Here is a 27,382-nt window from a genome sequence, read left to right as displayed (position 1 = left end):
CAGCCTGCCACCCTAGAAGCTTTTACTGAACTCTGTTCTATTTAGTTCTTACATCAGCTGGATAACAAATGATTTAAAATACAAATATTCTATATCATATACTTCAAATCTAGGCTGTGAATGCAAACAGTACCATTATCTGCTTAACAAAGACCAATTATTCACTGAATAATCAAGCTACTGTGCAAGTTCTGAATACCTGTAATATGTTATTTGATAATATGGTGCCTTCTGACCTAGACAGTGCTGCCTACAGTATATAATTAAAGGTTTCAGATACATTTTGCTTCTCTTCTGCCAAATGTTGTTCATGCAGTATGCATTATATACTCAGTGAAACAAAGAGAAAAACAGCCTTTTCCAGACTGAAGTGCTTTGCTAAACCATTTAAACACAACCAGTAAAAGCCCCAAGATCAGCTGTCCATCTAGGGAAGGAAAGTACCACTGCTATCAGTTTTTTTTGCAATATCCAATTCTCCATTTTATAACTTCATATCCTGAACACTGGCCTTCCCTTTTTTCTACCTGCATTCTAGGAAACAACACTTGGCATTGCCTTATGATAGCATTATAACCAAGATAAGTATTTAATTTCATTAGATATTATCAGCAGAGAAAGCTCCTGCCCCACACAGCCACCAACAAAAAGAGAGCATGTTTAAAAGTGATTTTTAAAGCTTGTGAAATACACAGGCACTAGGGTATAAAGTCCTCCCTCTCTTGACAAAGTGCACTGTGCAAACCTGTATTTCCCAGTCAATTTGTCCCATGTACCTTAATCCTCATCTGGAGGCACGAAGCAGAAGAAAGCTGGCTGACTTCACTGCTCACTCAGCCCATGAAATCTCTCATCAAGGCAGCCCGTGGAAGCCAAGAGTGTACAGTGCTCTTAGCTGAGACTGTGGAACCTTTCTCTCTCACCAGAGATGCATTTACTTCATTTAACCCAGCAAACATCAGTCACATCCCAGCAGTCGCCTGGGCACTCACAGACCTGGCTGCATTTGCAAATGCTTCAAACAAATAACCAATTAGTCTTTGCTTGCTAGTTCCTATACCCTGTGCTTCCAGATTTGGGCCTTGGCAGGCTACCAGCTACTTGGGCTGCAGTCCTTTCCCCCTGAAAAAGCGAAATCATCTTATCCTGAAAGAAGTTCTTCAAAAACAACAAGCCTATCTATGCTTCAGAATGAAGTGTTGCAGTCAGATTGAGTAAAATATCCAAGTGCTAATGGAAAAAACTCCAAATTTCTTTCCATCACTCCCAAATTTCACAAGGGAGCTGCTGCTGAGCATTTTTAATCAAAAGAGAATGTAATTAAAAAATAAACCAAACATCACCCTTGCAACTGGACAGTCCATAGCTCGAGATTCAAAGGGCTGTAACAATCCCTGAGCTCCCGTTCTGTGGGCTCTGGAGGGAACTCTTTGCCTGGCACTCCAGCCTTCCCAGCATTTCAAAGAATACCTTCATTTACACATCAAACTGCTGCCTTCTGGCAGGATCCAAGCCTGGGTACCAGCCTAAAAGCAGCGCTGTTATAGTTCACTGTTACAGTCTCCTCCTCAGCTAGAACCATGGCTCTTTCCCTGCTCAACAGTTACTTCTTTTTCTACAGCAGAATAATAGGTGCAGGAAGATGGCCAGTGCCATTAAACTCACTCTCTCCAGAATCTTTAACTAAATATAATCTTTTTCAAATGTCAGTCTCAGGAGTCACTATGGTGACTATTCTGACTTCTAAAGCAGAGAGAAACTGCCTTACCAGTTACTTCTATCTCCTGAGAAGCAACCTACTGAAGGAATTCTTTCTCATTTCCACATTAAAAAACAATAGCAGGGAGACAAGTTTGGTGAATATGTCCATGAATCTCACTCAGCATGTAACATTTAGATTCGTGACATATTTATCCCACAATGAACTCTGAAATAAAATATATTTCAGAAAACTTCAGTACAAGTCATATGACACCATGCATTTAAAAACCCCAACTACTACTCAGGAAGTACTCTCCAATGCTCTGAGCTAAAGAACTGGGGCTAAAGGAAAAGCTTTGATTTTTTTCTGTGCTAGCCCTCCTCTTATTCTTCTTCTTTTGAACTGGAGAACAATTCTGCAGGGCACAAGTCATTCAGGAGGGCAGGGCAGGGCGCAGCTCAGCAGGGAGGGAGCAGAGCTGGCTGCCCCAGCAGGGGATGGCTGCAGGTCAGCAGCAGAGAGGCCACAGCTCTGGCCCACACTCCAACAGAAGCCATGCAATATTTCCTCTCCCCAAATCTACCCCAAATTCCCACCGTCAGCCTGGTTTCACTGCTGTGTACTGAGGGTTGAATTCCCATTTTAAAATACTTGGAAGACATATTAATGCAGAGAATATCTGCTCAAAAACAGTTCCTTTGGAGTAGATCTCAAACTTGGGATTTTTCTTTTTTGAAACTTAAAATGAACTTTTCCCATTCCATGATGCAGTACAGAACAAAAGTTTTTCAGAAAGCTATCTGTGGTCCTTTAAATAGGCTCTTGCAGGAAAAAAGGCAAAAAATCTCACTACTTACAATATTTAAAAACTTGACTGCACTTCTATTCAAAACAAAATGGAAATTTGAAAGAATTTAGTGAAGAAACTCCAGCCACTGTCCTCCACAAAGACAAAACTCTTCTTTCTAGTCCACAAGCACTTTCATATCACAGTGGAATCACTGCAGCAGTACTATGTAATAAATACACATGTAATAATCAAAAGTAAGGATCCCTGATCTAAACAGCAAGGAAATTGCTTCAGATAAATTACTTTCTTTTGACTTATTTTCTACTTGTGCAGCCACCTGTTCCAATTTTAAAAAATATAGGCTTTTCCATGGGGCTACATGAAAAACAAGCTCTTGACTTACACGATAGAAAATGTGCAAAAGTTAACCCTCCTAACTGTAAAATAAATTGAATTTAAAAACTACTTTCACAGCTACTCTTGTCTGCAGATAAGGTATGAGAATATTACAGCATAAACATCACCTAATTGTTTTTTTTCAGTAGTACTCCTTTAGATAACTAGAGTAAAGCTAGGTTATTACTGTTTCAATGTTTGCAATGTGAAATGTGATAACAAAAATGTACACGTGCTTATGGTGCCAAAGACAGTAAAACTTCTCTTTACCAGTGTTGATCCTTGATATGCAGGTAAACAAGAAATACCTGGGTATCCCCAAAATGCACAGACCTGAATTAAAATCTGCTATGCATTTCAAGAGACTATGTGACAAGCTTGTGCTAGGATGCAAAAATGCCAATGGAATTTTTATACAGTATTATCTCTATAACTAAGGGGCTCCTAAGCACCTATCACCATTCACTGTATTCTCATTAAAATGTATTTAGACTGCAAATCCTCTGGGACAGGACTTGTCTTTTATCTGTACTTGAAGAGTCTACTGCTTACAATGAGGATCCCAGCCTTATTTGCTTTAAATACTAGCACAGCACAAGTTGGGGTTTAGTTAATGTAGAAGACTGAAAAAATTCAGAGCCCTTTGTGTTCATTCTGTGCTTAATTCACATTTACAGCTCAGTAGAAACACTTCAGCTGTCACTCTAGTAACAGTTTCTCCTACCTAAGAAATTCAAGATGGGGCCAAATTTGCCTGCATAATGATTTCACAGTAAGTGGCAACCAGATGGACAGCACACTGCCATATGCTCCCCTTTGCTCAGAGGTGGAAAAGTGAGCAAACAGAACCACAAAAAAAGAACAGAGAGTAGGGAGAAAAACATCTCTGCAGTGTGCCCATTAATTCATGTACACAGCCCTTCCTAGCAGGAGCAAGCAGCAACTCCCCTGCTCCTCACAGGTGAGGATGTGGATTCAGGGCACCCTGAGCAGCTGCTGTGCCCGCGGGAGGGGAACCAGCACCTGCACAGCCCTGAGAGAGGAAGGGAACAAGGACTGTCCCCACGGGCAGCCTCTCTGGAGCCTGCACTCTGTAATGAAGCACCAAGAGCCCAGAGGCTCAGAACTTGAACCCACTCTGCAGCCTCCTCTCAAGTTTTATTTTTTTTTAGCCCAGAGATAACATGCATCAAAAACTTTTACTTAAACCTTGATGCTGCCCATGTCCTGCACTGCTCTTTAGTTGGAGGAGACAACCTGGCCACGTTAGAATGTCTCCAAGGAGTACCTGCCCTTTTGAGCTAGTTCTAAAAATAACACCTTTCCAAGTTAAATATATCTATTTAATTACACTACTGCCCCTGCTCCCAAAGTCCTCCTTCTTAGGACTGAAAACAAAAGCAAAGAAAGAGAGCATTCAGATTTCTGGATGTGGCAGCTGGTAACAGAAGAGAAGCAACAAATATATGCAAGAAAAATCGTTCAGATTGGCTTTTTTTAATACACTTGTGCAATTAACACGGAAACTTTGACCGTATCTCCCTTTCCTGTTAAAAACTGCTTTCAAAGCTGTCTACTTTTATCATTCCAGATAAAAATGCAATTATTTACTACATCTGGGTTGTAAAATGCAGGCAGCTATTATATACAGAGAAAAATTATGCACTGCTTGCTGAGACACACCACATGCCTCATGTTTACATCCTGTATGTTTGCTAACTTTAATTATTACAGACAGACAGGAGCTCTTTAGTTCACTCAAAGAAGAGCTTTCTTTACATTTGTACCATCAGCTAAATTGACTGGTAGTCCAAATGACCGCTTTTCTGTAAGAAATTATTTGATAAACTTGAACAAAAGCATTGAAGGAAGAATTATAAAATAATTCAACAGTAAAAGTCTCACTAACTTCAATAAAACTTGTATTTTGCTATTTTTATGCACGAATTTTCATTTTCTATTAGTGGAAGAACCTGGTAGGCACACTTAAATATCAGACACATAACACTTTCCACTACAAAGACTTTCACAACTTTTTTGAGAAGCTCTGACACTTGCCTGTCTGCAGGCAGCCTTTGAAGTTCCCTGGAACAGCAGAGATGATCTTTGTCTCACAGCAATCCATTCAAGCTAAACTGAACTGTTTTCCCATGCCGGCTTGCCTTTTAATCAAGTATTGAAAAAGGTGGCGTGTCAAAAGGCAATCCAAATGGACACAAGGTCCCTGTGCAAAGGGCTGGGCACCTGTGCCTCTGACAGAACTGAGGCAGCTGTGCTGGGAGCACTGGCAGGCTGCTGAGGCTGAAAAGCAGAGAGAGGCAGGACACGGAGCAAAAAGGATGAAACGGGTCAGACTTCACCTTTGTTCCCCTACACAAAGCACAGACCCAAAGGTCCTTTCCCCATTCATCCAGTAACAGTCTCATCAAATAAGGCAATTACCCGAATTAGAAATCACCACTGAAGGCTCAAATCCCATTTAGGGATTTTTTTAAAGTCAACAAAGGAAGTTTATACCTCCATGTAGTGTAATTTTACAAAATAAAACCCAAACCAAACAAACACACGAAAGGGGCTAAGCCTCCCAATAGCAAGAGGTTCCATGTTAGAAACTAATTTGCAAGAAGGTTATTTGGGCTGAAAGTAAAGCTCTTGAAAACTCGGAAGCACCACGTTTAGAACAGCCTATTACTTCAGCTCCATTTGCATTAATCCTCCTCTCAACTATGGAGATCACACACCACTCCTCCTGCAAATCACTGAGCAGGGTGGCTCAGAACACAGAACTGTAGCTGCACAACCCTAATTCAAGTATTTGCTGATTTACAGGGCTAACTCTGCAACCAATGGATTTGAACACTCATTTTCAAAGGTAGTTTTATTTGTGTGCAATGCTATAGGCACACAGGGTGCTTTACAGATGTAAGGAAAGATACAAAAAATGCCCCAATGAAATCTTGGTTGAAACACATCAAAGCAATGCTGAAATCTAGAACAAGATAAAATGCAAGTGAGACAGAGGAATAAACCAAGAAATAAGCTGATGTTGCATTTTATAACGCTTACTTGATAAACATTAGTGACAAGTATCATCAGAAAACCTCCACTGCTACCTACTTGAATTTACAAGGTCTGACTTCACTCTATTCATGCAAACCCAGTGATTTCAATGGGATTATGTGGAGGCAACAGGTTTCACTGGAACCTTATAACAAAATTAAGAATTAAACCCTAATACATCAACTTGCCACATCAAATCCTAAGCCCAGCTAATGGGTGGGCTGAAATCTGACAGACTGAGGTAACCCTGGTGCTGCTCACAACACACCAGCTAGGAATTTGGAGGAAAAAAGGTTTCAACTTGTTGTCATCATATTTCACAAGTCCCATACCTTCTCGGTGATTTCTCATGGGCAGCTCCTCACAGCACTGACTCCTTCCTCACAGCACAGCCAACAAACTCCAACTCCCCCCTCACCCAGCTAACTCCAGCTCCTGGGCAGCACTCTGCTCCTTATTGGACACAGCTGTGGCCCATTAAGGGCAGGCCTGCTCCTGATCTTTGGTGATTAGCACAGCTGCAACTCCTCAGGTGTGGAACTGCCTTCTGCACTATTCTCTTACATTCTATCCCTCCACATCAATTCACCTTGGACAGAAACCTCTAGAGCCAAAAAATGAACAACAGCAAAGTTCTACCCCAGAGCAGTAAGAAGCCAACCTTTTACTATTTTTTTACTCTTCTCTTGAAAATGGCATTTCACCAAGTATGCTCATATCCACCTACTTCAAAAATACTCCCAAAAGTTCAGAAATTTTTTACAAGTGAAAAAATCCAAAACTCCCCATTTTCCAGCACCACTGATTCCAGACTTATGCTCATATTACTGAACCTAACAAGAGTGTGGCAAATACCCTTCAGCAGCATACAGAATCAGTCTAGAACCAGTGAGGAGAGGAAAAGGAGGAATCAAGCCTCAGTCCTCCTCTCATATACCAACTAGAAATGTAGATTCTTCAAATGGCACTTATTGGACACTTTAGATGGTAACACATGCAGCAGAAAGGACTCCAGCTCGGTCTCCTATGTCAATAGTGGTTCTGCAGTGCTCATAGGGATAAAGTATTTTTTCTGTTAGTTAATCCCATTGTCCAGGAAGCAGTTTAGCTGAGCACTGCTAACTGAAGTAACACCTCGTTTGCTGCTCTGATAAAAGATGCAGTTTTGTCCTGTGTAACACAATTCAATTAATTCTTGTGCTGTTGCCAGGTAATGCAACTAATTTACACGAATAGTGATGATGCAGGTAAATTTTAGTCGTGTCAGGATCTCGCAGGGCAGTGCAGTCACATGCAGGAACACAGAAACCATGTGCTCCATCCTGCCGGAGATGTTGTGAGTCCTGTCCCCCCGTGATGCAACAGCACTGCAGCCCCAGGCTCCGCAGTGAGCGCCCAGCAGGGACAAACAGCAAGCTGCAGGTAGCCGGGTTTGGGGAGCCACCACTGAACCCCCCTGGTGTAACAGCACTGCAGCCCTGGGGGCCAGGTGAGCATCATGAGCTGTAAGCATTTGTACAGGGCACCTTCAGAACTGTAATCACACTTACATCCAAGTAACCTTTGGGAACAGGCACAGCGAGAGGGGAGACAGCTACTGTTATGTTCTGCATTTATGCTGTCAGTCAAGATCTGAAAATACTTCAGCTGAGTAGCAGGCTTGCACTTGTACTCACACTGCAAGCATACGTAGCTCACATCTTAATTTTCTTACTGGCCTTTTCATAAACCAGTGCGAGTTCAGATCTTTATCTTACCTACTACTCCAGTTTTGTGGCTGAAATAGCAGATCTGTACTCTTGCTTCACATCTCTGCTGTCTTTAGCATAATTACTACCTGATAGCCACATCTCAATTTGTGTGCAACTTCCACCTCTTCTCACCCTTCAGGCAAAAACAGCATCTTGCCCTAAACACTTCTGCATCAGGACAGAGCTGCAAAAACTCCACTTTGTTCAGAAACACAGAGGAATAATTGAGATGAGTACATGCATTGCTTTGGGAATGGCTCCTCACTCACACCATCCCCTCGCTGACTGTGGGCACACTCTGCCCAGCATTTAGGAACCACAACACGTTTGAAGCAGCACACACTTGCTTCTTATTCTGCATCCTCTGTAAATGAGAACCATTCCTCCCCTTCTGTGCACAGAGTATTCTGCCTCACAAGACAGACATTGTTCTCAGCACCAAACATACATTTTACCATACAGGATACCTGGTGCACAATGCTAACTGCAGTATCTCCTTGCAAAGCACCTATGTGCTACTATTGTGTACAGTCTAATTTATAACCCCCACCTAACACGACTGTGGTAGCAAAAACCCTTTCACAAGTGTCCTGCAGGAACTCTCAGCATCTTCACAGGAGCTATCAAAAAATTATTATCAGTACTGTTTCATCTAATCCACGCTTGGTTAGTAATGTTATTACAGCATGTTAAAAGTACAGAGGCTGCTTACCCCTCTTTGTTCAAATTCCAGTAATAAATGTTGCAAAAATAGCAGGATTCCTAAGAGTCACATAGCAAAGCAGCAGTTTCTGACTATGCGCTTCAGAGAGGTGCCCTGCGTTCCGACAAATGAGCCTTCTCTGCTGATTGCATTCACAGCTGTAAATACTCTCACACCATTACGCATTTTACTTCTGTAAACACATAAAATGTTCTGCAGCTGTTACACCTGGTGTCAGGGGCATGCTCTAATACAGAGCTTGTAGATCGGTTTGCTCTTAAACTTTCATGTAAGAGCCAAGAAATTCTGGAGACACTTAGCAGAGCCTTTTCCTAACTTCAGAATACTAACAAGCTTTGAAACCATGCATGTTCACATACTACTATTTTTAAGAAAAGTTACTCTGACATGCTGTCCCATTACAGCTCACCAGTCCCCACAATTTAGATTTCACCTCTACAAATCTAGCAAAAAAGGCCTCTTAAGTTTATTACATTTTAAGGAAGGCAAACTGAAAATTCCCTAGTAAAGAGCACTCTAATTGGATTTCGACTCCAGAAAAGAAACTACTATTCCTTTTCTCATTGGGGCAAGCAATGATGCTACTCCAGGACAGGGGGTTTGCAAGAAGCAATGCAGCACCTTACACATACAGAGTACTCTTGCGTGAGGACACTGCTGAGGCACCACCGTTGGGTGGGCTTGCATACACACACACAATAAAAGCAACTTTCACGCTCAGGCATTACCGTATGTTCGTATTCGGGATCCGCACATCCGAAGTTGTCCGGCCGGGCCCGTCCGGAGGCGCGCGGGCCGGGCCGCGATGCGTGAGGCGCCCCTCAGCGCCCCGAGCCCCCCGGCCCCGCCGGAACGCGGCTCCGGCCCCGCAGTACAGGCGGAGCGACCCCCGCACCGCCCCGGCCGGGCCGCGGCTCGGCTGACCCCGCGTGAGGGGGCGCGGGCCCCGCCGCAGGCCGGCCCGGGGCACAGCGCCCTCGGGCCCCCGGCCCCACCGCCGGCAAGTTGGCGGGAGGCGGCGCCCGCCGCCAAACTTTGTCCGCCCGCCGCGGAGGGGCTCACCCGCCAGCGCGGCCCCCGCCGCCGCGGCGCGGGCAGCCCGCCGGGCCGCCCAGCCAGACCCCGGGGACGGCGGGGCGCGCGGCGGCGCCGGGAGGCTGAGGGACCGGGATCCCCGAGCCGCGCACGGCCGCGACGGGGTACGGCACGGACCCGCCGCCGCGCTGGAGCGCGGTACGGTCCCGCGGCTCGGGCACGGCCGAGACCCGCTGCCCGCGGCGGGGCACGGCGCTGACCGGGGCTCCCCGCTCGCGCCTCCGTCCCCGGGGCTCCCCTCACGTACCTGCTGCCCGCGGCACCCGCGCCGTTAGCGCCCGGCGCGCGCCCCGCGCGGGACCCGCGGCCGCGCGGGGAGGAACCCGGGGACCGCCCGCGCGCGATCCCGCGCGCGCCTCCCGCCGTTCCTGCCGGGTCGCCTTGGAAACGCGGGGCCGGCGCGCGGGGTCGGTCCGCGGGAGCGGAGGGGGCGCGCGCGCGTCCGCCGCGCGTCACGCGGGCGCGGCCGGGCCAATCGCGACGGCGGGCGGCGCGCGCTGGAGTACTACGAGCCGCGAGCCCCCGGCCCCGCCCCCGCGGCAGCGCCGCGACCCCCGCGCCGCGCCCGGCCCGGCCCGGCCCGAGGGGAGCGCCCGGAGCGCCGCGCTCGCCCCGCTCTGCCCCGGGCCTGGAGGCCGGCATTACATAACGGCACCGGAGCGAGCAGCTGCAGCATCCCAGCATGCGGATTAGGGATTACGTTGATTCAGCAGATTGTCCTGTGCATGTCTGAGAAAGATTACACCAGCAGAGTTAAGAATACCCGTTTGCTGTGGTAAGCCGTGGTTTAAGTAGAACAAATTAACTCAATGCAAAATTAAATGCACCAAAAAAAAATGAAGTAAAATGCCCCAAGGTTAAGAACTTCTTTAGTGCTTTAATTGCTTTAATTTAAGGTGCTTTAAATGGACAAAATAATAGAGACTGAAATTCAGGTTTTGCCAGTTATCTCCCCTGTGTTTTGGAACAGCTGATATTAGCATCAACCAGCTATTAATGATGGATGAATCTTAAAAAATCAAAGTCATTATTGTGAAGACTGGTTACACTTGATTCCTGGTGGCTGCCATGCAAAGTAAATATCTAAACTCTTATGACATACATTCCTAGTAACTCAAGATCATTTAAGTGGCACTGGTCTATTGTATTGTGTCACCATGTGCTAAACTGTCTCTTGTATATTAGCCTGTAATATGGATTTTTGATTTCTGATTGCTGGATCCGAGATTATTGACATTTGAGACCTGACATTATGAGGGACACTACATCTGCCACCGAGGTATGAATAAAAATTAACCATGCAGAGACAAACTTTAAGTTGCATTCATTTCAGTTGATTTCTTACAAGAGTTAGGGATGAAACTTGGAAGCAAAAGTGCCACAGAAGAAATCAGTAAGCACGGAGAATGATAGAATAGTGGTGGGGGGTTGTTTTCCAGGACTGATAGTGATTTTTTTGAATGCAGGGGTCTTGTAAAATTTAATAATTCCCCTCACATAAGCACACACAGGCTTGAAACTGGAATCTCTATCTCAAAATTACAAATCTGTTGTGTGACTACAGTAGTTACATTGGACAGAAGCCTCAACTTTGCCAGTGTCTGTATGAATATCTCATACAATAGAACTGGGGTTTCAGATGGAAATTTGCAGTTGTTTGCAAGCTGCTTAGAAAATTTTGGCAATGGGAAGTTTTCCCTGAAATTCACTGTAATGTCTCAAATTTCAATTTCAACACTATGACAGCTTTACCCCTGTTTTAGTATATAATTAATCCTAGACATACTTTAGTGGATAAAAATGAAAATGTAAACCTAAATATTTGCTGTGGGGATTTCTAAGATAAGAGGACTCAGCCATTCATTGTCATTTCAGAAAACTGCAATGGAAAGAATTTTAAAGAACTGTGTCCAGAAAAATTACCCTGTCAACCAAAGCACGTTGAGATTTGTGAGCTATTTGTCATCTGCTTTAGCTTCATGTCTTTTGTCAGAATTTCTTGATATTGTGGTTATTCCATGCTAAAAGAAACTTCCAGTGTATAAATTTGAATAAAACATTGTTCTTATACAGATTTGTTATAAGATTTCACCTGGAATTCTTCCTTATAGAGATCCTCATTTGTTTTGATGCCTTAGGTTTTAGCTTTTCTGTTTTTCAGATTCTGTACTGCTCTAGTGTGTAGTTCTGAGCTTGGTAGTAAGGGATGGTGAGCTCTCTGCACAGAGTAGGGAGACAACAATTCCTTTCCCAGCTTGGGACCAAGGACAACCACCTAAATCTCAAGCCCAAGAGCATAAACAAAATGGACTGAAGAGAGAAAAACAAGAAGGATGGGACTCCATAACCTAGAGCTGTAACTGGACAATTAACCCCAATATGCAAATGGAGCAGAACTTAGAAAAGTGAGAGCCCTCGTGACCAGTTGTCCATTTTGGCTCATCTGGGGTGCAGCCCTGGCTGGGCTCTTGTGCTGCCCAAGGTGGATCCATTGAGGCCTTTTAAAAAATTCCTTTAACTCCATTGAGCCTCTGTTCTACGCCAGCCTTCACAAGGCATCAGTTTCAGGCAGTTTGATGGAATTTTTCTGATGCCTGATGATTTTCTGTGCTCAGATCAGTCACTGAAGGTCTGAGGAGTTGTACCTAGGTGAGAAAAAACAGACTGTTTTTAACAAGACTTCAGGACAGTTCCTGGCTCTTGGAGAAAGTATGAGGTGTGGACTACTGACTGCTTGACAGGTATCAAGGACATCTCAGAAGGAAATTTATATTTAATCAGCATAGCAAGCAATTTTTAAATTTTTTCCCCTTCATTGTTTTCATGACCAAATATTTGAGCTCAATATTGGGGCAGAATGAGATTTTACCGTTTTTAATTTTTAGAAAGAATACATAATGCAGTAAAATCCCATTCTCAAAGACAGATGTAAGGTGCAACTTAATCTGAATGTACAAACAATGTGTATTTGAAATAGCCACATGACTGAAACCATCTTCTTTAATTTGGGGGAGCATTTATATAGAGATTAATTTTAAGAGTGTTTGAATAGCAAAGATCCATAAACCAAAGCCCAAATCATTATTCAGTGCTTGATTTTATCTGCCTATGCTCATTAAGATTTACAGGTACTGTGGATGCTAAGGCCAGCTAACCAGTAAAAGTACACAAAACCAAGAGGCAATACAGATTCTGATTTAACTAGATGGGGAGTAAAGCACACAGGTTCATTTAAAGACAAATCTAATAAGTTCAAGACTTGTTTCAATATATCTCAGTATACACAGGTGACCTACCTTTCACGTACAAGCATTTCAAACAATGCATTACTATTCTTAGCATCAGTTTAGATGACAAAGATGAGGGGAAAAGGGTAGAACTGACAAGATTTTTCAACAAGCTGGCACAGAGCAAAACAGGCTATATTTTAAATTTCAGATTAAAATGCTCTTAACTGGATATACAAAGTAACATTTAACAAACTCCCAAGATACATGGAAGATAAACATTTGAGCATTCATACAATTGGATTTTTAGTTTCTGTGAGCATAGGCTATATCTGCATCTAGAGGAAGATTCAGTTTGGAAAGTGCAAGAGAGATGCACAGATGATCTTTGTGTTTCTAGTATGAACTCAGTGCACACACAGACGTGAGTTACAATCAAATTTAGCAACAATTTCTGCTGCAGTGCTTTCTTTTCTTTAAATATACCATCTTATTATCTAATGAGATAGAGAGTCCAGTTTATTCTTTTCAAACACTGATACATACTTGAACTTCTGTTCAGAGTGCAACACCTCAGAGAAAAACATCTAAATACATCATTACCTAATGATGTACTTCTCAGTCTTAAAAACAAAAAAGTCAAAGCTGTGAATGCTGTCAGCAGCACCTCTTTAAAAAACCATCTTTAGACCCATATTGTGATACTTATTATCAGGTTTAAAAAATAAAGTTATCCTTTCACATTGGTGGGGAAGTATTTTCACTCCTTCCCTTTGTCACCCGCTATTTCCTTGAATACACAGGCAACAGAGTTTGAAAATAAATTATTAGGAGTCCCACAGCCTTCCTCAAGCTGTCTTGCTCTCTACACTCAGCTCATAAACAATTTGTTTTACATGGAACAATTAGTCCTAGTCCCAAGAGCTGATGAGTTGCACAGCACATCCATTTAACACACTGATGCAGGAGAAAACCATCAGCTTGCCCTAAGGGATTTTCTGCTAGATCATTGGATTTAAGCATCTTCTGAAAAAGTTGAACTTAGACTAGAAGCAGCACCAGAGGTACTGAGGTACATACTGACTGTAAGATGAAGGAGAGAAAATGTGAGATCTCCTTTTGGCAGTAGCAAAATTCAAGCTGTTTTGTCAATTCAAGGATTCATATCCTAATTAAATCTAGTACAGGAGGTAGTAATGAAATTTAGTTTATATATCCTGTTTATATTTTATGAGAGTTATTGGATATTATACAATTTTGTGGAGCTTTCTGTGAAAAGGGAAACTAAATGAACAAAGACTATTTGCTCCCATAAAACACAAATTTAAATCAGATTTTTTATGCCAGTGTAAAATATATGTATGATACTATTTACATGTACTACATTTTGTGAGTATTTTGAATTCAGCAATACACTTTAGTACTGGTAACCCTAGAAAAATATGCAAGTAATCCTGTGAGCATGAAGGGTGTTACCCTGTTCTGTACATGTGCTTGTCTTTGTTGTAACCTCACCCCACTGCACTGTGTGTAAACTGGAAACCTTTTAAACAGCACACATAGAATCCAGATCTTGACTGCTACAAAAATGAATCTCCTGATTTATTTCTCTTGAAAAGATTTTAGTTCTGAAGTGCCACATGCTGTGTTAATTGTTCTTGCTTCTGTACACAGAGCAAAGTGGAGCTGTGAGCCACCTTTGGGTGGGGACCTTGCTGTTACAGCCCAGTGTCACAGGGAGCTGCCAGTTCTCATTGTCCTGTATGGACAGGACAGGTAAAAAGCTAGAGAAGCCACCTGAGGTCCCATGAAAACCAGAACCAGCTGCTTATAAAGTAAGTACAAATGCATTACACCTCTTGAAATGGGCCTCTACAGAAAGCCAGCTGTTAGTTAAAGCTGTAGTATAGGCAACTATTTATCATAAAGCTGATAGTTTATTTGATCATTTAATGGTTTAAGAAAAACCTTTCTTCCAATATAGGACAGTTTGCTTAAGTATTTACTTTGCATACACTCTGAAGAAAGAAAGCAAACATGACAAAATGATCTATTATGTTAGACTTGTTCAGTAACCTATTTGGTACAGTAAATCTTGGCTGTATAACAAGAAAACAGAGTATAGCTAGGATAGATGGTTATAGAGTTGGCATGTCTACAGAATAGATTCTTTTAGCAATGTCAAGTGAACATTGGTTTCTGTCCAGGCAGAGGGTTTCTATTGAAGATGTAAAAAATCATTGTACAAGTTTGATAAATTCACAGCTTATATTACAGTTTCACCTGACATCCAGACATGAGGGACACTCAAGTGAAACACATATTGACTGTGAGAAATGACAAATTAGAAAGTTCTTGTTTGTGGAATGGAAGAGTTCTACCTCCAAGATCTTACCTGACTAATTAGCAGTCTGAGGAATGGTTCAGTTGAGTGCACTGTCTTTCAAGGTGCAAGTGTCAATCTAATTAGCTAGCCAGAATCGATCAGACTGCCTAAATGCATCAGGTATTACAATTCTGAATAAGCATGGCAGTTTTTAAAACATATTCATTGTTTAAACATGCTTTAGCCTGAATTTAGTTTTATTCTGCCTTCAGGAATTCACTGAACTTGACAGCAGACTTGAGTGTTTGCCATTAACTGTGAATTAATGGAACTTCCATATAACAGTGCATTACTGACAGAGTGCAACGGATGTCTTAGCAGAAGCACTGAAAGTTGCATTCCAATAGCTATTTCTTCAGGGGAAAAAGACACCAGGTTCAAAAATTATATGCTTAATTTACATGTTTGTCTTTAGGTGCTGTTGCCTCTGACCAAGAACAAAAATTGGTGTGGGAATAATATGCGAACAGGTAACTTCTGCCAAGTCTTTACTTGGATACATCCATCTATACATTAGAATTCACTGAAGTGGCATTGATTTTGATAGCTGCCACTGGGACTGTCACAACTGCTGTGCAGAGATGCCATCCCTCACCAGAGTTCACCAGCCAGTGGTACAAATCCTGTAAGGAGGTGTTTGCTGTGATCAATATTGGTATTTCAGCGTGTGACTGGTTAGTGTGCAGGGTAAAGCTGCTTACAAGTGAGCATGCATCAGCCCCCTGTTACCTTCTGCCAACATTTCCCACTCCTCTCTCTCCCTTTCTTGTGTTAGCAGTCCAGGATTTTAGCCTCTGGACTAGGCAAGACAGCTGAGTGTACATGTAGATTATCAAGGCTGCCTGGCTCTTTGGGGTTAAGATGATATTGAGCCTGCATTTGGTTATTTTTTAAAGTCAGGACAGTCAGGTTACAAAAGTTTAAATACAAACAGACAAGACAGTTTAGGGACACAGCACTGTACCAGCTACTAGGGAGAAAATTAACTCTATCCCAGCTGAAACCAGGACACCTGCATGTCCTCAGAAAGAATAATTAAGCATAAGTGTATTTAGAGGCTGCTATTACCTCAGTCAGTTTTAAGTATTCAGTCTAGCATTAGAAAAAACAACCTCATTTTATTCCTCTTCACTTCTTCCACAAAAATCCAATTTTTTAAAGAAGAAGCTTTTGTGTCCTATTTCTCTTAAATCTCTCACATAGACGGTGGTATCAAAATACATACTTATATGTTATGTACAACATACATTGATAGAGTTCTATTAATTTTAAAGCTAAATCTTTTGTATTTTTTTAATTGCCCATCTCTTGTCTCTGTCTTCATTATGGAGTCTGACTGTAGTATACATTTGACTTTCAAAGCATACAATTTGCATTTTTAGATTAATATAATGTATTGACTTACCTCATGAAAAATCATAACACATTCACCAATGCTAATGTAATTGGGTTTTGGCTTGTATTGAACCCCCTCTGATTCTCCAGTATACTCTTTTGCATCACTGACTATTGATTTAAAGGGGTAAACTGGTGCTTTCACACTTTCCTGTCTACAAATACAGAACTGTGACTTTGAAATTTGCAGCAAGCTACTGCATTTCAATATCATAGGTTTGGAGTACAATAATACCTATTTTTGTGTTGTAGCAAATTACAGTTTGTTAGTAATATTTTTTCTTCATGTTAAAGCTTCCTGAATTTCTTTGATTATCTTTCATAATTCTAACATCTACATTGTACTGTGTTACTCAGATAGTTTTAGTGATCAGTAGCAAAGTATTAAAACACAAAACAGAATTAATGAAAAGCACAAGTGGATGGAAAAAAGGGGTACCTGATCAATGTGGACATAGATATTTCTTCAAGTTTCTCATTACTGCTGGAATTAAGGTTGCCATTTTCCCCTTAGTATTGGAAGAAAAGTCTATTTCTAGAAAGAAATAGCCTATAGAAAAATTGTCTGTAATTACAATCAAAAAGGTTTCAAAGGCTTCCTGGGCACTTTTTGTTCTCTCTCTCCACCTCTCTCACTTTTTTCTAATAGACCTAAGAGAAAGTGCCTGAGGTATTTTGCCCGAGCAGAAATGCCTGGTTGGGCTGCAGAGCTGGTCCTTGATACGAAGATCACACCTTGACAGTGTTCATTCTCCCAATGTCCCAAGGCATGAATGACTGGAGGCATTTAGCATTCTTCAGTGCTCTGCCCCTGTGCCAGGGTGAGGCAGTTCTATTTCTGCAGAAAGATGAAGAAATAGAAGCAACGAGGCAGGATTTTAAGGAGGCTAACAAATTCTCATTAATTCTCATGAGAATTCCTTTGAAACCTTTCTGTGAGCTGTTCAAAAGGATTTTTCTGCAGAGCCCACCTTCTATCATCTTCCTTTTCTGTCTGCTAGAATTTCAACAGTTAACTCCCTCAGACACTTAACAGAGTTGAGAGCAGGTCAAAGTTGGGAGTTTTGTTTTTCTGACTTGATTCTTAAAATTGTATAGACATTCTGATACACTGTTGATGTGTTCAGTGCCCTCTCTTGATTTAAGGGAGGATGTGGCCTTCAACTGAATTAAACTCTCACAGGAGGTCCACTGTTATGTTTGAATAGAATGAAAATCAATTAAGGTGTAGTTCTTGTTTAAAAACCTCCTTGTTTTCTCCCATTCCCATTTTATTCCTATTGCAATTGTACCCATACAAAATAATTTTAAAAGTCTTTTAATTGTGAGCTTGCAGTAAATTAATTGCCAGCAGACAAGCACAGAAGGGTTCACAGTTAAAATAAATTTCCATTTAACTTCTAACAAGGTAGGACAGAGCACATATTTCTGTGCAACAAGGTCAAACATGAACAATCTTTCCAGCCTTTGTTCTCCCCTCCTCCAGCTTCCTAATTTATCTGCAAACAGGCAAGAAGGTCCAGTTACCATTTGGATGCTGGCACTTCAGTAACAGGAACATGAAACTGAATTCCTCTTGGGCCCTGGGGTGTAACTGTCTTCATCTTAAAGTAATGTCAGGACTTACTCACATTCTGCATCAATATGCTGCCATAGAAAGGAAAGAATGCAGGAGAAGAAGGGAGAGTAGAATTGGTAGAGCTGGCCTAGAGGATAGAGGATGCACAATGATTTTTTGCACAGAAGTAGAAGTAGCTGAGCATTTCTGCCACTCTTAGAAAAGCCTGGCTTATTTTAGATAAGTTGTAGAAGGTCTCTCTAGGGTAGAATGTCTTACAGCCACACTTCTTACTTTTTATTTTTCTGCAGGAATAAAGGGGAACTCTAACTCTGTTTCTTGAAGGACAAATAAGAAAACTAAAATCTTGATTCCTCTTAACTCTGTTATGTATAGAACATGTCTTCTATACATAAATAGTGACACAGCAGAATTCTGGTTTTCAGAACTTCTGAGAGAAATAACAGCTAGAACACCTAAAGTGTGAGGCAACACATGACTATCACCCTTGTGATGTCAGAAGACTGGTCTATTTTTGTTTTGATTGAGATACTGTGGTTTCATAAGATGGAAGAAATATATAAAAATATTAGATGCATATATATGAAATGAGTTACTGATGCATTAAATGTGTCATAAATATATTCAGTCCAACTTCCAAATTTAGATTGCTTTCAGGAAGAGTGAAGTGGAACAGTTAGATGTGCTTTTTAAGCACAAAATGGACAAGTGCTGCTACAAGTGCCAACATTAGTGTCCTGTGTTTAAGGTGTTATCAGAATGCCTAGTTGTGTTTAACACATTAAGAATTCATCTAAGAAGCCTACTGAGTTAGGAAAAAGCCTTTTTGAGATCTGTGGAAAGGATGTTGTAGCCAGCAGTCCTGTCCATAAGTGAGTGCTGCAGGCTGTGCCCTGGTTTGGCCATTGAGAAATTGAGAATTGGGGAGGAGAAGCCCAGGGGTGTCCCAGGGTCCCATTTCAGCCCAGAGCAGGCTCCCAATGTCCTGCCCTCAGCTGGCACTGGGTGCCTCTGCACTGACTGACTTTATTGCAGGAGCCAGTTCAGCTAAAGGGGCTTTGTGCCACTGAACAGGAGAAACCAGACTTCACCTGGGTCATGGTGTGAACCACTGCCCTCCCTGTGTGAGTGCTCATGAGGGGCAAGGGAAGTAATGGAGAATTTCTCACTGCAAGAGAAAGTTTGATTTCTTCATCCCATTTATCTGTCTCACATCTGATATGGTGATAAATTTGTGATCTTTTCTCCATATTGTTACATGAAATTGTTAAGCAAAACAGTGCTCTGTGTTGCTGGCCTGGAAGGCAAGACCTGTACCTTTTTTGCTCATAGGCTGGTTTCATTTGGGTGGTAGTTTATTTTTGTGGTTTTTTTGGTTTGAAGTCTGTTTTTCTCAGTGTTTCTTTTGGTCTTATTTTTAAGATCATGAAGAACTCTGTGGCACCAGTTATGGATCTTTTTGTCTAAATGGAGGGATTTGTTATATGATTCCTACTGTATCCAGTCCATTCTGCAGGTCAGTGAAACTGAAGTTTGTGTGTCTAAGTATTGGACAGTAGCTGTCTAAAGACTATTTCTCCATTTTCCTTCTTTAAGGAATCACTTCTAAATACCAATTACCTATTACTTATCTAGTTTACAGAGACTTGGTTATATGAGAAAAAGAAATGTGTATACTTGCTTGGCAGGTGGAACAGTATTCAGTTACATATGCATTCAGCATTATATCTATAATTAGAGCCATATTTCCTTATTACAATACAGAAAGAACAAAATACCCTTTGCCTCATGGAATATAGACTGTGGGAAAAGCATTCAGAAAGGCAAAGTACAGTTTTTCTTACCAGTTAATTATATTCCAAAAATTTTTCTAATATAAAATGGCCTGACCTGATCAAAATGCAGAGACACAAAAAATAATATCATATTTTAAGAGGGAAAAAAATTAATGTAATTCAAGACTTACTGTGTTCTTCAAGTCATGCTGAAATACTCAAAGAGCAGCTTTATAGTGACAGCCAAAGACTGCTTGATAAAGAAACATCAAGGCAGCAAATAGAGATACTTCTTAAAACACTCCATGACAGAACCATTCTTCCTGCTGAAGCCCATGTAGCAAACTGGAAAAGAAACACTCCCTGGTTTTGCATGTGGATACATTTCCTGCATAAATACTGCCCTATCTTTTTATTCTCTGGTTTGACAAGACATAAGATGGTCCATAAAACTGTCACTGTTCACAGTCCTGCATTTACTAATTCTGAGTTATTCATCAAAATAATTTATGGTTGATTTAATAATTTATGGGTTTGCTTAACAAAAAAAATAGGCATTCAGACAAATATTAGATACACTTAAGGGTATTATCTTTTTTCTTCTATGGCAACTTTAGTTCCCTCTTCTGTCTTGAGCTATAACTAATGATAACTGGATAAAACAGGTGAAGAAGGAAACAACATCTTTTCCCAGATGCCTAATTAAAATATTACTTTTTGTTTGGTACAGTTCAATCTAAATACTTAAACTCAAGCACGTAAACTCATTTACTTAGGGAGAAAAGAGGCAATTTTGTGGTAAATGCTCACAGAAAAATATACACAGCATATCACTGTCATTGTTCAGTGTCACAATGAATCAGATCCACAAGTGAGATTAAAGCTCTGAAGTGCTGTGTGATGATTTACTCTATATGCTAAACCTTGCAAGCTTATGCAATATAAAATGAATACTACACAAAAAAAGTAAAACATTTTGAAATAAATATGTTTTTTTTCCTAGAAGGAATCCTGTATTATTGTACATAAATGAAAAATGAATGGTTAAACTGAAGAGCAGCTGCTACACAATTTCAAAGCACCCTCTCAACTACTACTGGACTGTGTAACAAGGAATCTGTATTCAATGCAATAACTATAAATATGAAGTAACAAATACTCAGAAAAATTCATTCTTCAGGAGCACAAACCAGTCAGCATAGATAATTTCCACTTTAACAGCTCCAAATGAAGTAATTTTTAATTCAGGTACTTTAGGATTTTATAATCTGCTGAAGCAGAAAAGTAACATCTTAAGAGCATTTTTGTTATACTCAGGCAATCTTATTGCATTTAAGTTGTCAACTATTTTTTTCTGTATCTAGTGGTTGATTATGAAGTTAGATGGGTTTAAATAGCAGCATTCTATTTAAGCACATCCTCATTCTAAGCATGTTCCTTAATCAGTCAGAGAAGGCTAATTATAGATGAGAAAGGTTTTGTTTACACACAGATATCTTAGTAATCAGCAGTGATGTGAATAGAAACAACAGAAAAAATGCATCACTATTCAGCAGAATTCAGAAAATATTTGGTGCTTTGGAACTTCATGACTGGCATCATCGCACAGTTGCGCAGTTTCTTTGATGAAGGTTTCTTCCAAATCCCACCCAAATTTCCCCAGTGCTCTCAAATGGTCATGTCCTACTGAAAGGAAACTCAGAGCACTTTTAGACTCAAGGGCTGAATGATTGTTAATTAAAAGGAGGAGATGGAGAAAGAACAGACTAGCAAACTGTAAAAATACCTTAAAACACATTTGCCTTGCCATGGTACTTGGTCACACAAATGTGTTGTGCTCAGCAGAGTTAGTCCAGATTACCGTGTGCAACATCACTGGAAGTAATTTCACCATGTGACTCAGAAAAATGCATCATTCTTTAGCAATATGTGGTTTTGTAGCATGCTAAAAATGAAGAGCTGCTGTTTACGTTTGGAATTTCAGGGGTTTTTTTTCAATCAGAAATAGATACATAGAAGGCAGAGATTTAATATCTGTTGAACATTAATTGACCCCCTCCGTGTGCAACAGTAGCAGATTTTAAATACAGCTGACGTGTTAAAACATGAGGTGCTCAGCTGCCATCTTCCCTCAGTGCTTTCCCAACAAGGAGTTCATGTTCTCAGCAGTAAAAGGCACACCTGTCACCATGAGCCAGATGAGCTTCAAGGCCAGGAACACTCAAATGAACTGAACAAACAGGCAGCAGGACAGAGGAGGATGGAAAAGCAGCTGCCTCAGGTGCATCACAAAGCACAAGGCAGAAAGCTGTTTGCCTCAGCACCTGATGCACAGCTGTCCCATGATCACCAATTAATGCACTGCAGAATTAAGTGAAGATTTTGGTTTCTGAGGGGCAGCTCTGGTACTCCCATTTTTTTCTTATACTTGGCAGATTTCTGAGAGCATTCTTTCTGTATTTCAAGCAAAATGCAGATGGTATAAGACAACATGCACAGAGCTCTGCTTCAGAGGGCAGTACACACAGAAATTAACAGTGAACACTCATTTTGGGACAGGGATCCTACTCTGCCCAGGGCTAAGTGCTGCAAGAGACACAGGCAGGCCTTGCAAATCTCGTTCCTGAAATGCCTGTGCATCTTCAGGGATCTCTCTTCCTTTTCCCCTTCCTTTGCTTCCATCCTGATGGAATGTCTCCTCCACCTTTCCTACAGTAATCCAGTAAATGCCATGCAAATTCCTTCTGCCACTTTCTGTATGCTCCCTCCTTGCCTGGCTCTGTGCCATGGGCCCTTCATTCCCCTTTCAGACATCCCCACAAGTCACACACTTGCTGTGCTTTCAGCCTTCAGAATATGCACCCTACAAGTTGCCAGGGAAGGGCTTCCCAGTCATCTGAGCTTTTCTTCTTTCTCTGCCTCCAAAAATACACTTTAATGTACCTCAGATTCTTTGGAAACAAACTGACCAATAAGTATTTCTCAGTTCTGCTTTTGGCTTGAAAGGTAGTAATGAAAGTTAGAATACACACCAAAAGTATAGCTAAAAAGAGTCAGTAATTAGGATTTCTTTTTAATGGAACATAAGATATAAAATGCAACACTCTCTTATGTGTTTGAAAACAATTACCAATCCAAATGAATATAACTGCTAGATAGGGAAACCTTCCCATATAAACACATAGCTAAGGGAGAGGAGAATAAGCCATTGCTTTAGAGAAGAATAACCCTTTCTTTCAACTTCTCTCCAGTAGGAGCATTTTATTTTTCACTCTCAGTGTCTAGAGAGTAACAGTTTTGAAACTTCTCTAAATGCAAAAATTTTTAAAGTGTTGCTCAGGTGTACAATTAATGTTGCTGTTGCTTATTCACTTTGGCTCTAAATTCTTTTCCATACTTACTAGATGTTCTTAGACTGTATGTATTAGGACAACTTTGAGGAATCTGCTACAGACTGAAGATTATGTTGATTTTGAAGTTATCAGCCATGTAATCTGAATTGCATTGACAAGCAGATAATTTCTCATCTTTTTCTGCTCAGAGCTTTGTATTTACATGGAAATAGTTTTTATACCAAGAAGTATCCAAAATTTTTCTGACTAAAGGAAGACTAAATGAAAAGTAAAGTCAACACCCTGATAGTATAATGCAAAGCAGTGAGAATCTGCATATTTGACTCAAATTCTACTTCCTTATGATGCCCACCTTAGAGTCTGGCAAAGAAAGAAACTTCACCTTCTTGCTAAATCCCAGTGCCACAGGATCATTGCAGTGTCCAACAAGCAGCATCTGAAAGGAGACAGCAGTGATGCCCCTGTTACTGCAAGGCTGTTATGTTTTACTTACTAATCAGATTGTAAAGGATCAATGTAATTGCACACCTGCTGGTCATCTCCTGACATCTTATCCAATGCAGTGCATTTCCTTCCCCCTTGCATTGATGCTGATGTGATTAATACCCTGTGCTGAAAGATTCTATGGATTTCTTTCCATATGCTGGTGTTTTGTCTGGAGCTCCTATGGGACATTTGTATACAACATTTATTCATCTCATCTGACAGGAGGTGTGGGTGTGTGTGCACGTGTGTGCAGCCATCTAGGAGAGCAGAAATCTGGATGCCAGCTGAAAATGGGATGTTTCAGTCACAGATTTTCCTCAAACATTGAAGTCTGCTGCCTTTCAACTTTGAATTAGAAATCCAGTTTTCTTAGAGGGGGAAAGAACTTTTTTCCATTTTAAGAATCAACTCTAGAATGCTGCATAGCAGGGCCATTTAAAGGGCCATGTGCAACAGCAGCAGCAGGTTAACAGCCTGCAGGTGATGTGCACCAGCAACACCTGGCCAGGGAACACAAACACAGTGAGTGCAGCTCCTCTAGGGTTTGCCCCAGCTCATTCAGGGGCAGGTGCAGCAGTGCCTGCCATGTCAGCAGCTGCTCTTAACTGCTCTGCTGCTTTGGGCATCCATTACAGACAGGAGAAACAGAGTGCCCCTGGTGTTTGAGGTGTGTACAGTAAGACTGAGGCTGCACAGACACCAAGGTTCTGGGTTATGTTCACAGCCCATGTGCTCCTTGGAGACTGTTTCTGTCTTGCTTGCAGTCACTGCATGTGTAACTCCACTGAAATTATTGGAGCTTTCCTAGTGCAACAGGATAAGCAGGTCTGAGAGAATTCCACTGCTAATTACTGAAGTCTGCTTAGTTTCTTTCTCACCTATTTTAGCAAAGGACTTGCAGAAGAAACCTTTCCTGGTTGTCTTAAAGCATCAGTTGCTTCTATCTTTAACATAGGCCTTTACCTATTTGTACATCAGGAAGGGTAACTTCGTAAAAGCTTATTCAAACCAATATTTGAATATCTGGATTTTCAGAAATGCCATAACTGTAGCACAGCTTGGTCACATTAGCTATAATTTTATTATTAAAATGTAATCAAAAGACACCTCATCTTAATTTTCCTGTTTCTATGAAAACCGACATAATTTTTAGGTTATGTGACAGCATTTTCTAGGTAGCATGGAATAACTTCCATCAAGTTTAGAGAAAATGGATGGGTAGTTTTGTAATCCCTAATGCACTGCTCACAATTAAACAGATATTGGCAAACCAGCTAGTGATATTTCTACAACTTGTTTTTGTTACAACCATGCAGAATTAAAAGGTTCAGCATCCAGGATGTCTTAAGTTTGGCATTTGCTTCTTTAGTATAGGCTTTTCTTTTTGCTGTAAGCTTGGATTCGTATCACTGTAGTTTTCCCCTTACCATCTTAGGTGGCCTTCAAGCTCTTTTCCCTCTTAAAGACTTGTGACTACCTGAAGCATCTGGCTCTGTTTTCTGTTTTGTAGGAAGTGCTATGATCTCAGTGACCCTTTTGCTGTGCTGTCAACACATTCCCAGTTCTTTTCCTCCTGTCTTTGCAGCACATGAATACAGCTCCCATGCACTGTTCACACCAACTCAATCTCCTGCATCACAGCAGTTCAGTAACCCTTACCCTTTACCTGATCCTCTGGGCAGCTCTCTGCAGCTGTGACTGTCTTACCTTCCTCCTGCTATATTCTGCTCTTTAGGCTACTGACTTACTCCCTTTACACTTTAGAACTTTTCCATGAGCCTTAATTTGATGCCAAAACCTATTTTTTCCCTTCCTGTATCATTTTAGCCTTGCATTATTCTCCAGTTTTCACTGCTATTCAAGAATACTCCTATGAATTTCTTATTCCATTTTCTTTCCCTGTTACTCTATTCAGCTCTTCAAAGCATTTCTCTCTCACTTGCTAGAGAACAATGCCCCACTCAAACTACACTTCTATTCTTAAAGTATTCTACAGTATTTCAGAAATAGGCCACTGAAAAGCCACTACACTTAGAATAAATATCTGGAACATTATCTCAAGCAATCAGAGCAGTCTGCCTACCCTTGCTTCTCCCAGCAGTGAAACATCATGACTTTGAAAAGCCTCAGATTGTCCTTAGTAAATGCTGTCTGTTTGATCAGTTGCAGAGCTTTAATATATGATGATAATTAGATGTCTTTTTTTAGTGCCTAAATCTTCTATTATATTTCCAAAGACAAAGAATTAAAATAAAAGGGTAGTAACTCTTTGTGCAGTGGTTTAGGCCAGCAGTACTGAAATACTGGTCTGTAACCTACAGAAAGTGCAGTGGGATCAGGCATCATGTCAGAAAACTCACAGGGATCCTTTGGTCTTAGTTAGATATGCTAAACATTCTTCTTTTTTGGCAGTTCCTCCCCTCTCCACCTTCTTACCCCTCATCTGAAATTATACCTTGCAGCTGCCAATGGCAGTTGAGAACTTCAAGTATGTTGCAGAGTTTAGCCCATTTTTCTCAGCTGGAGCCTGAAATTGCTTATGTCACAGATTATTATGACTTCAGTGCCAGAAATAGCAAGAAGGAGCAAGATCTTTAGTAATACAAATAGAGAGAAGCAAATTTACATGTATAAAAAATACTCATAGAATCTAGATATTGAAAGAAGTGCTTCCCATTTTCTGTAATGAAATCAATTCCTTAAGAGAACTTAGCAGAATAAGTGCAAAATACATAATAAATGAAGATTAGTTTAATTTCAACCTACCTATTTTTGGCTGAATATTAATTACTAAGCCATTAATTTTATTTATTTTTACTAAAATATCATACCATTTTACCATGGTAAAATACCATATTTGTTTTAATCCTTTCTTCAGAAGAGGTTTTCAGAAGCTCAACACATAAAATAAGCATAGTAGAGAAGACTTCTAGGTAGGTCTCTCCAAGAGGGGGTTATTCACCAAGCATGTAGCATGTTCTGGCATGAATTATTACACTGCATAAACCACTTCTGCAGTCTGAGCTGTACTGTGCCTCAGTGAATTCTCATTTCCTTGATCTCTTTAGCTGACACTGCTATTTTCAACAAAGGAAGCCAGGAAGTTACCTGAAACAGGGAAAAGAAAGCATGACTGCTGTGTGTGAACCAGGGGGATGACAGTTAACACTAAAGAAGTAGGCTTAATTAATTAAATCTGTCATTGATGAGTATACTAAATTTAATTTATAAAAGCACTATGGATCAGAATGTAAACTTAATGCCCAACATGCTTAAACCTCTTTGTTCCAGAAATACAAAGTGAGAGGAAATTCTGTAAGAAAGCTTGCTGTGAAGCAAATATAACCTTTGAATTGAGTCATAACAAGTTCTCTACCAGAAGAAGCCTTTTGTGCTTTTCATTGTAGATGACAAGCTACCATCTAATCAAATACAACTTGGTTTCCCAGGTGTGTTGAGAATTACACAGGAGCTCGTTGTGAAGAAGTTTTGCTGCCCAGCATCAAATCCCAAACAAAAGGTGACCTGTTTGCAGCTTTCTTGGCTTCCCTTCTTCTTCTAGGAGTTCTTGTAATTGGAGCATTCTACTTCTTTTGCAGGTAAAAGTGATTCATAAGGCTGAAGCTATTCAATCAAGTAGAAATTTCTTCTGGTAATCATGTA

General features: G+C 40.9%; 2 protein-coding genes across 6 annotated transcripts in view; one reads left to right on the top strand and one right to left on the bottom strand.

Annotated features, from left to right (window-relative positions):
• The window catches only part of TMEM266 (transmembrane protein 266), an 83,200-nt gene extending 73,276 nt beyond the window's left edge, over positions 1–9,924 (bottom strand). For 2 of the 4 annotated variants that reach the window (XM_074549518.1, XM_074549517.1), the window contains exon 1: positions 9,766–9,924. The gene's annotated coding sequence lies outside the window, so the exon portion shown is untranslated. Of the gene's footprint in view, positions 1–776; positions 956–9,151; positions 9,414–9,765 lie in introns of those variants that run through there. The other 2 variants (XM_005487796.4, XM_005487795.4) reach the window with 2 other exon arrangements.
• NRG4 (neuregulin 4) overlaps positions 1–27,382 on the top strand; it is a 51,377-nt gene that overhangs the window by 15,644 nt on the left and 8,351 nt on the right. The window contains exons 1-5 of one of the 2 annotated variants that reach the window (XM_005487797.4): positions 10,052–10,293; positions 14,420–14,580; positions 15,547–15,601; positions 19,528–19,621; positions 27,169–27,318. In XM_005487797.4, the coding sequence (XP_005487854.1) occupies positions 15,592–15,601; positions 19,528–19,621; positions 27,169–27,318 (254 nt within the window). In that variant the 5' untranslated portion in view covers positions 10,052–10,293; positions 14,420–14,580; positions 15,547–15,591. Of the gene's footprint in view, positions 1–10,051; positions 10,294–14,419; positions 14,581–15,546; positions 15,602–19,527; positions 19,622–27,168; positions 27,319–27,382 lie in introns of those variants that run through there. The other variant, XM_074549524.1, reaches the window with a different exon arrangement.

Source organism: Zonotrichia albicollis, chromosome 11 (assembly GCF_047830755.1).
Source record: "Zonotrichia albicollis isolate bZonAlb1 chromosome 11, bZonAlb1.hap1, whole genome shotgun sequence".
NCBI lineage: Eukaryota > Metazoa > Chordata > Aves > Passeriformes > Passerellidae > Zonotrichia > Zonotrichia albicollis.
The sequence above is the reverse complement of the archived record's forward strand: the minus strand, read 5'-3'. Positions and strand labels throughout refer to the sequence as shown.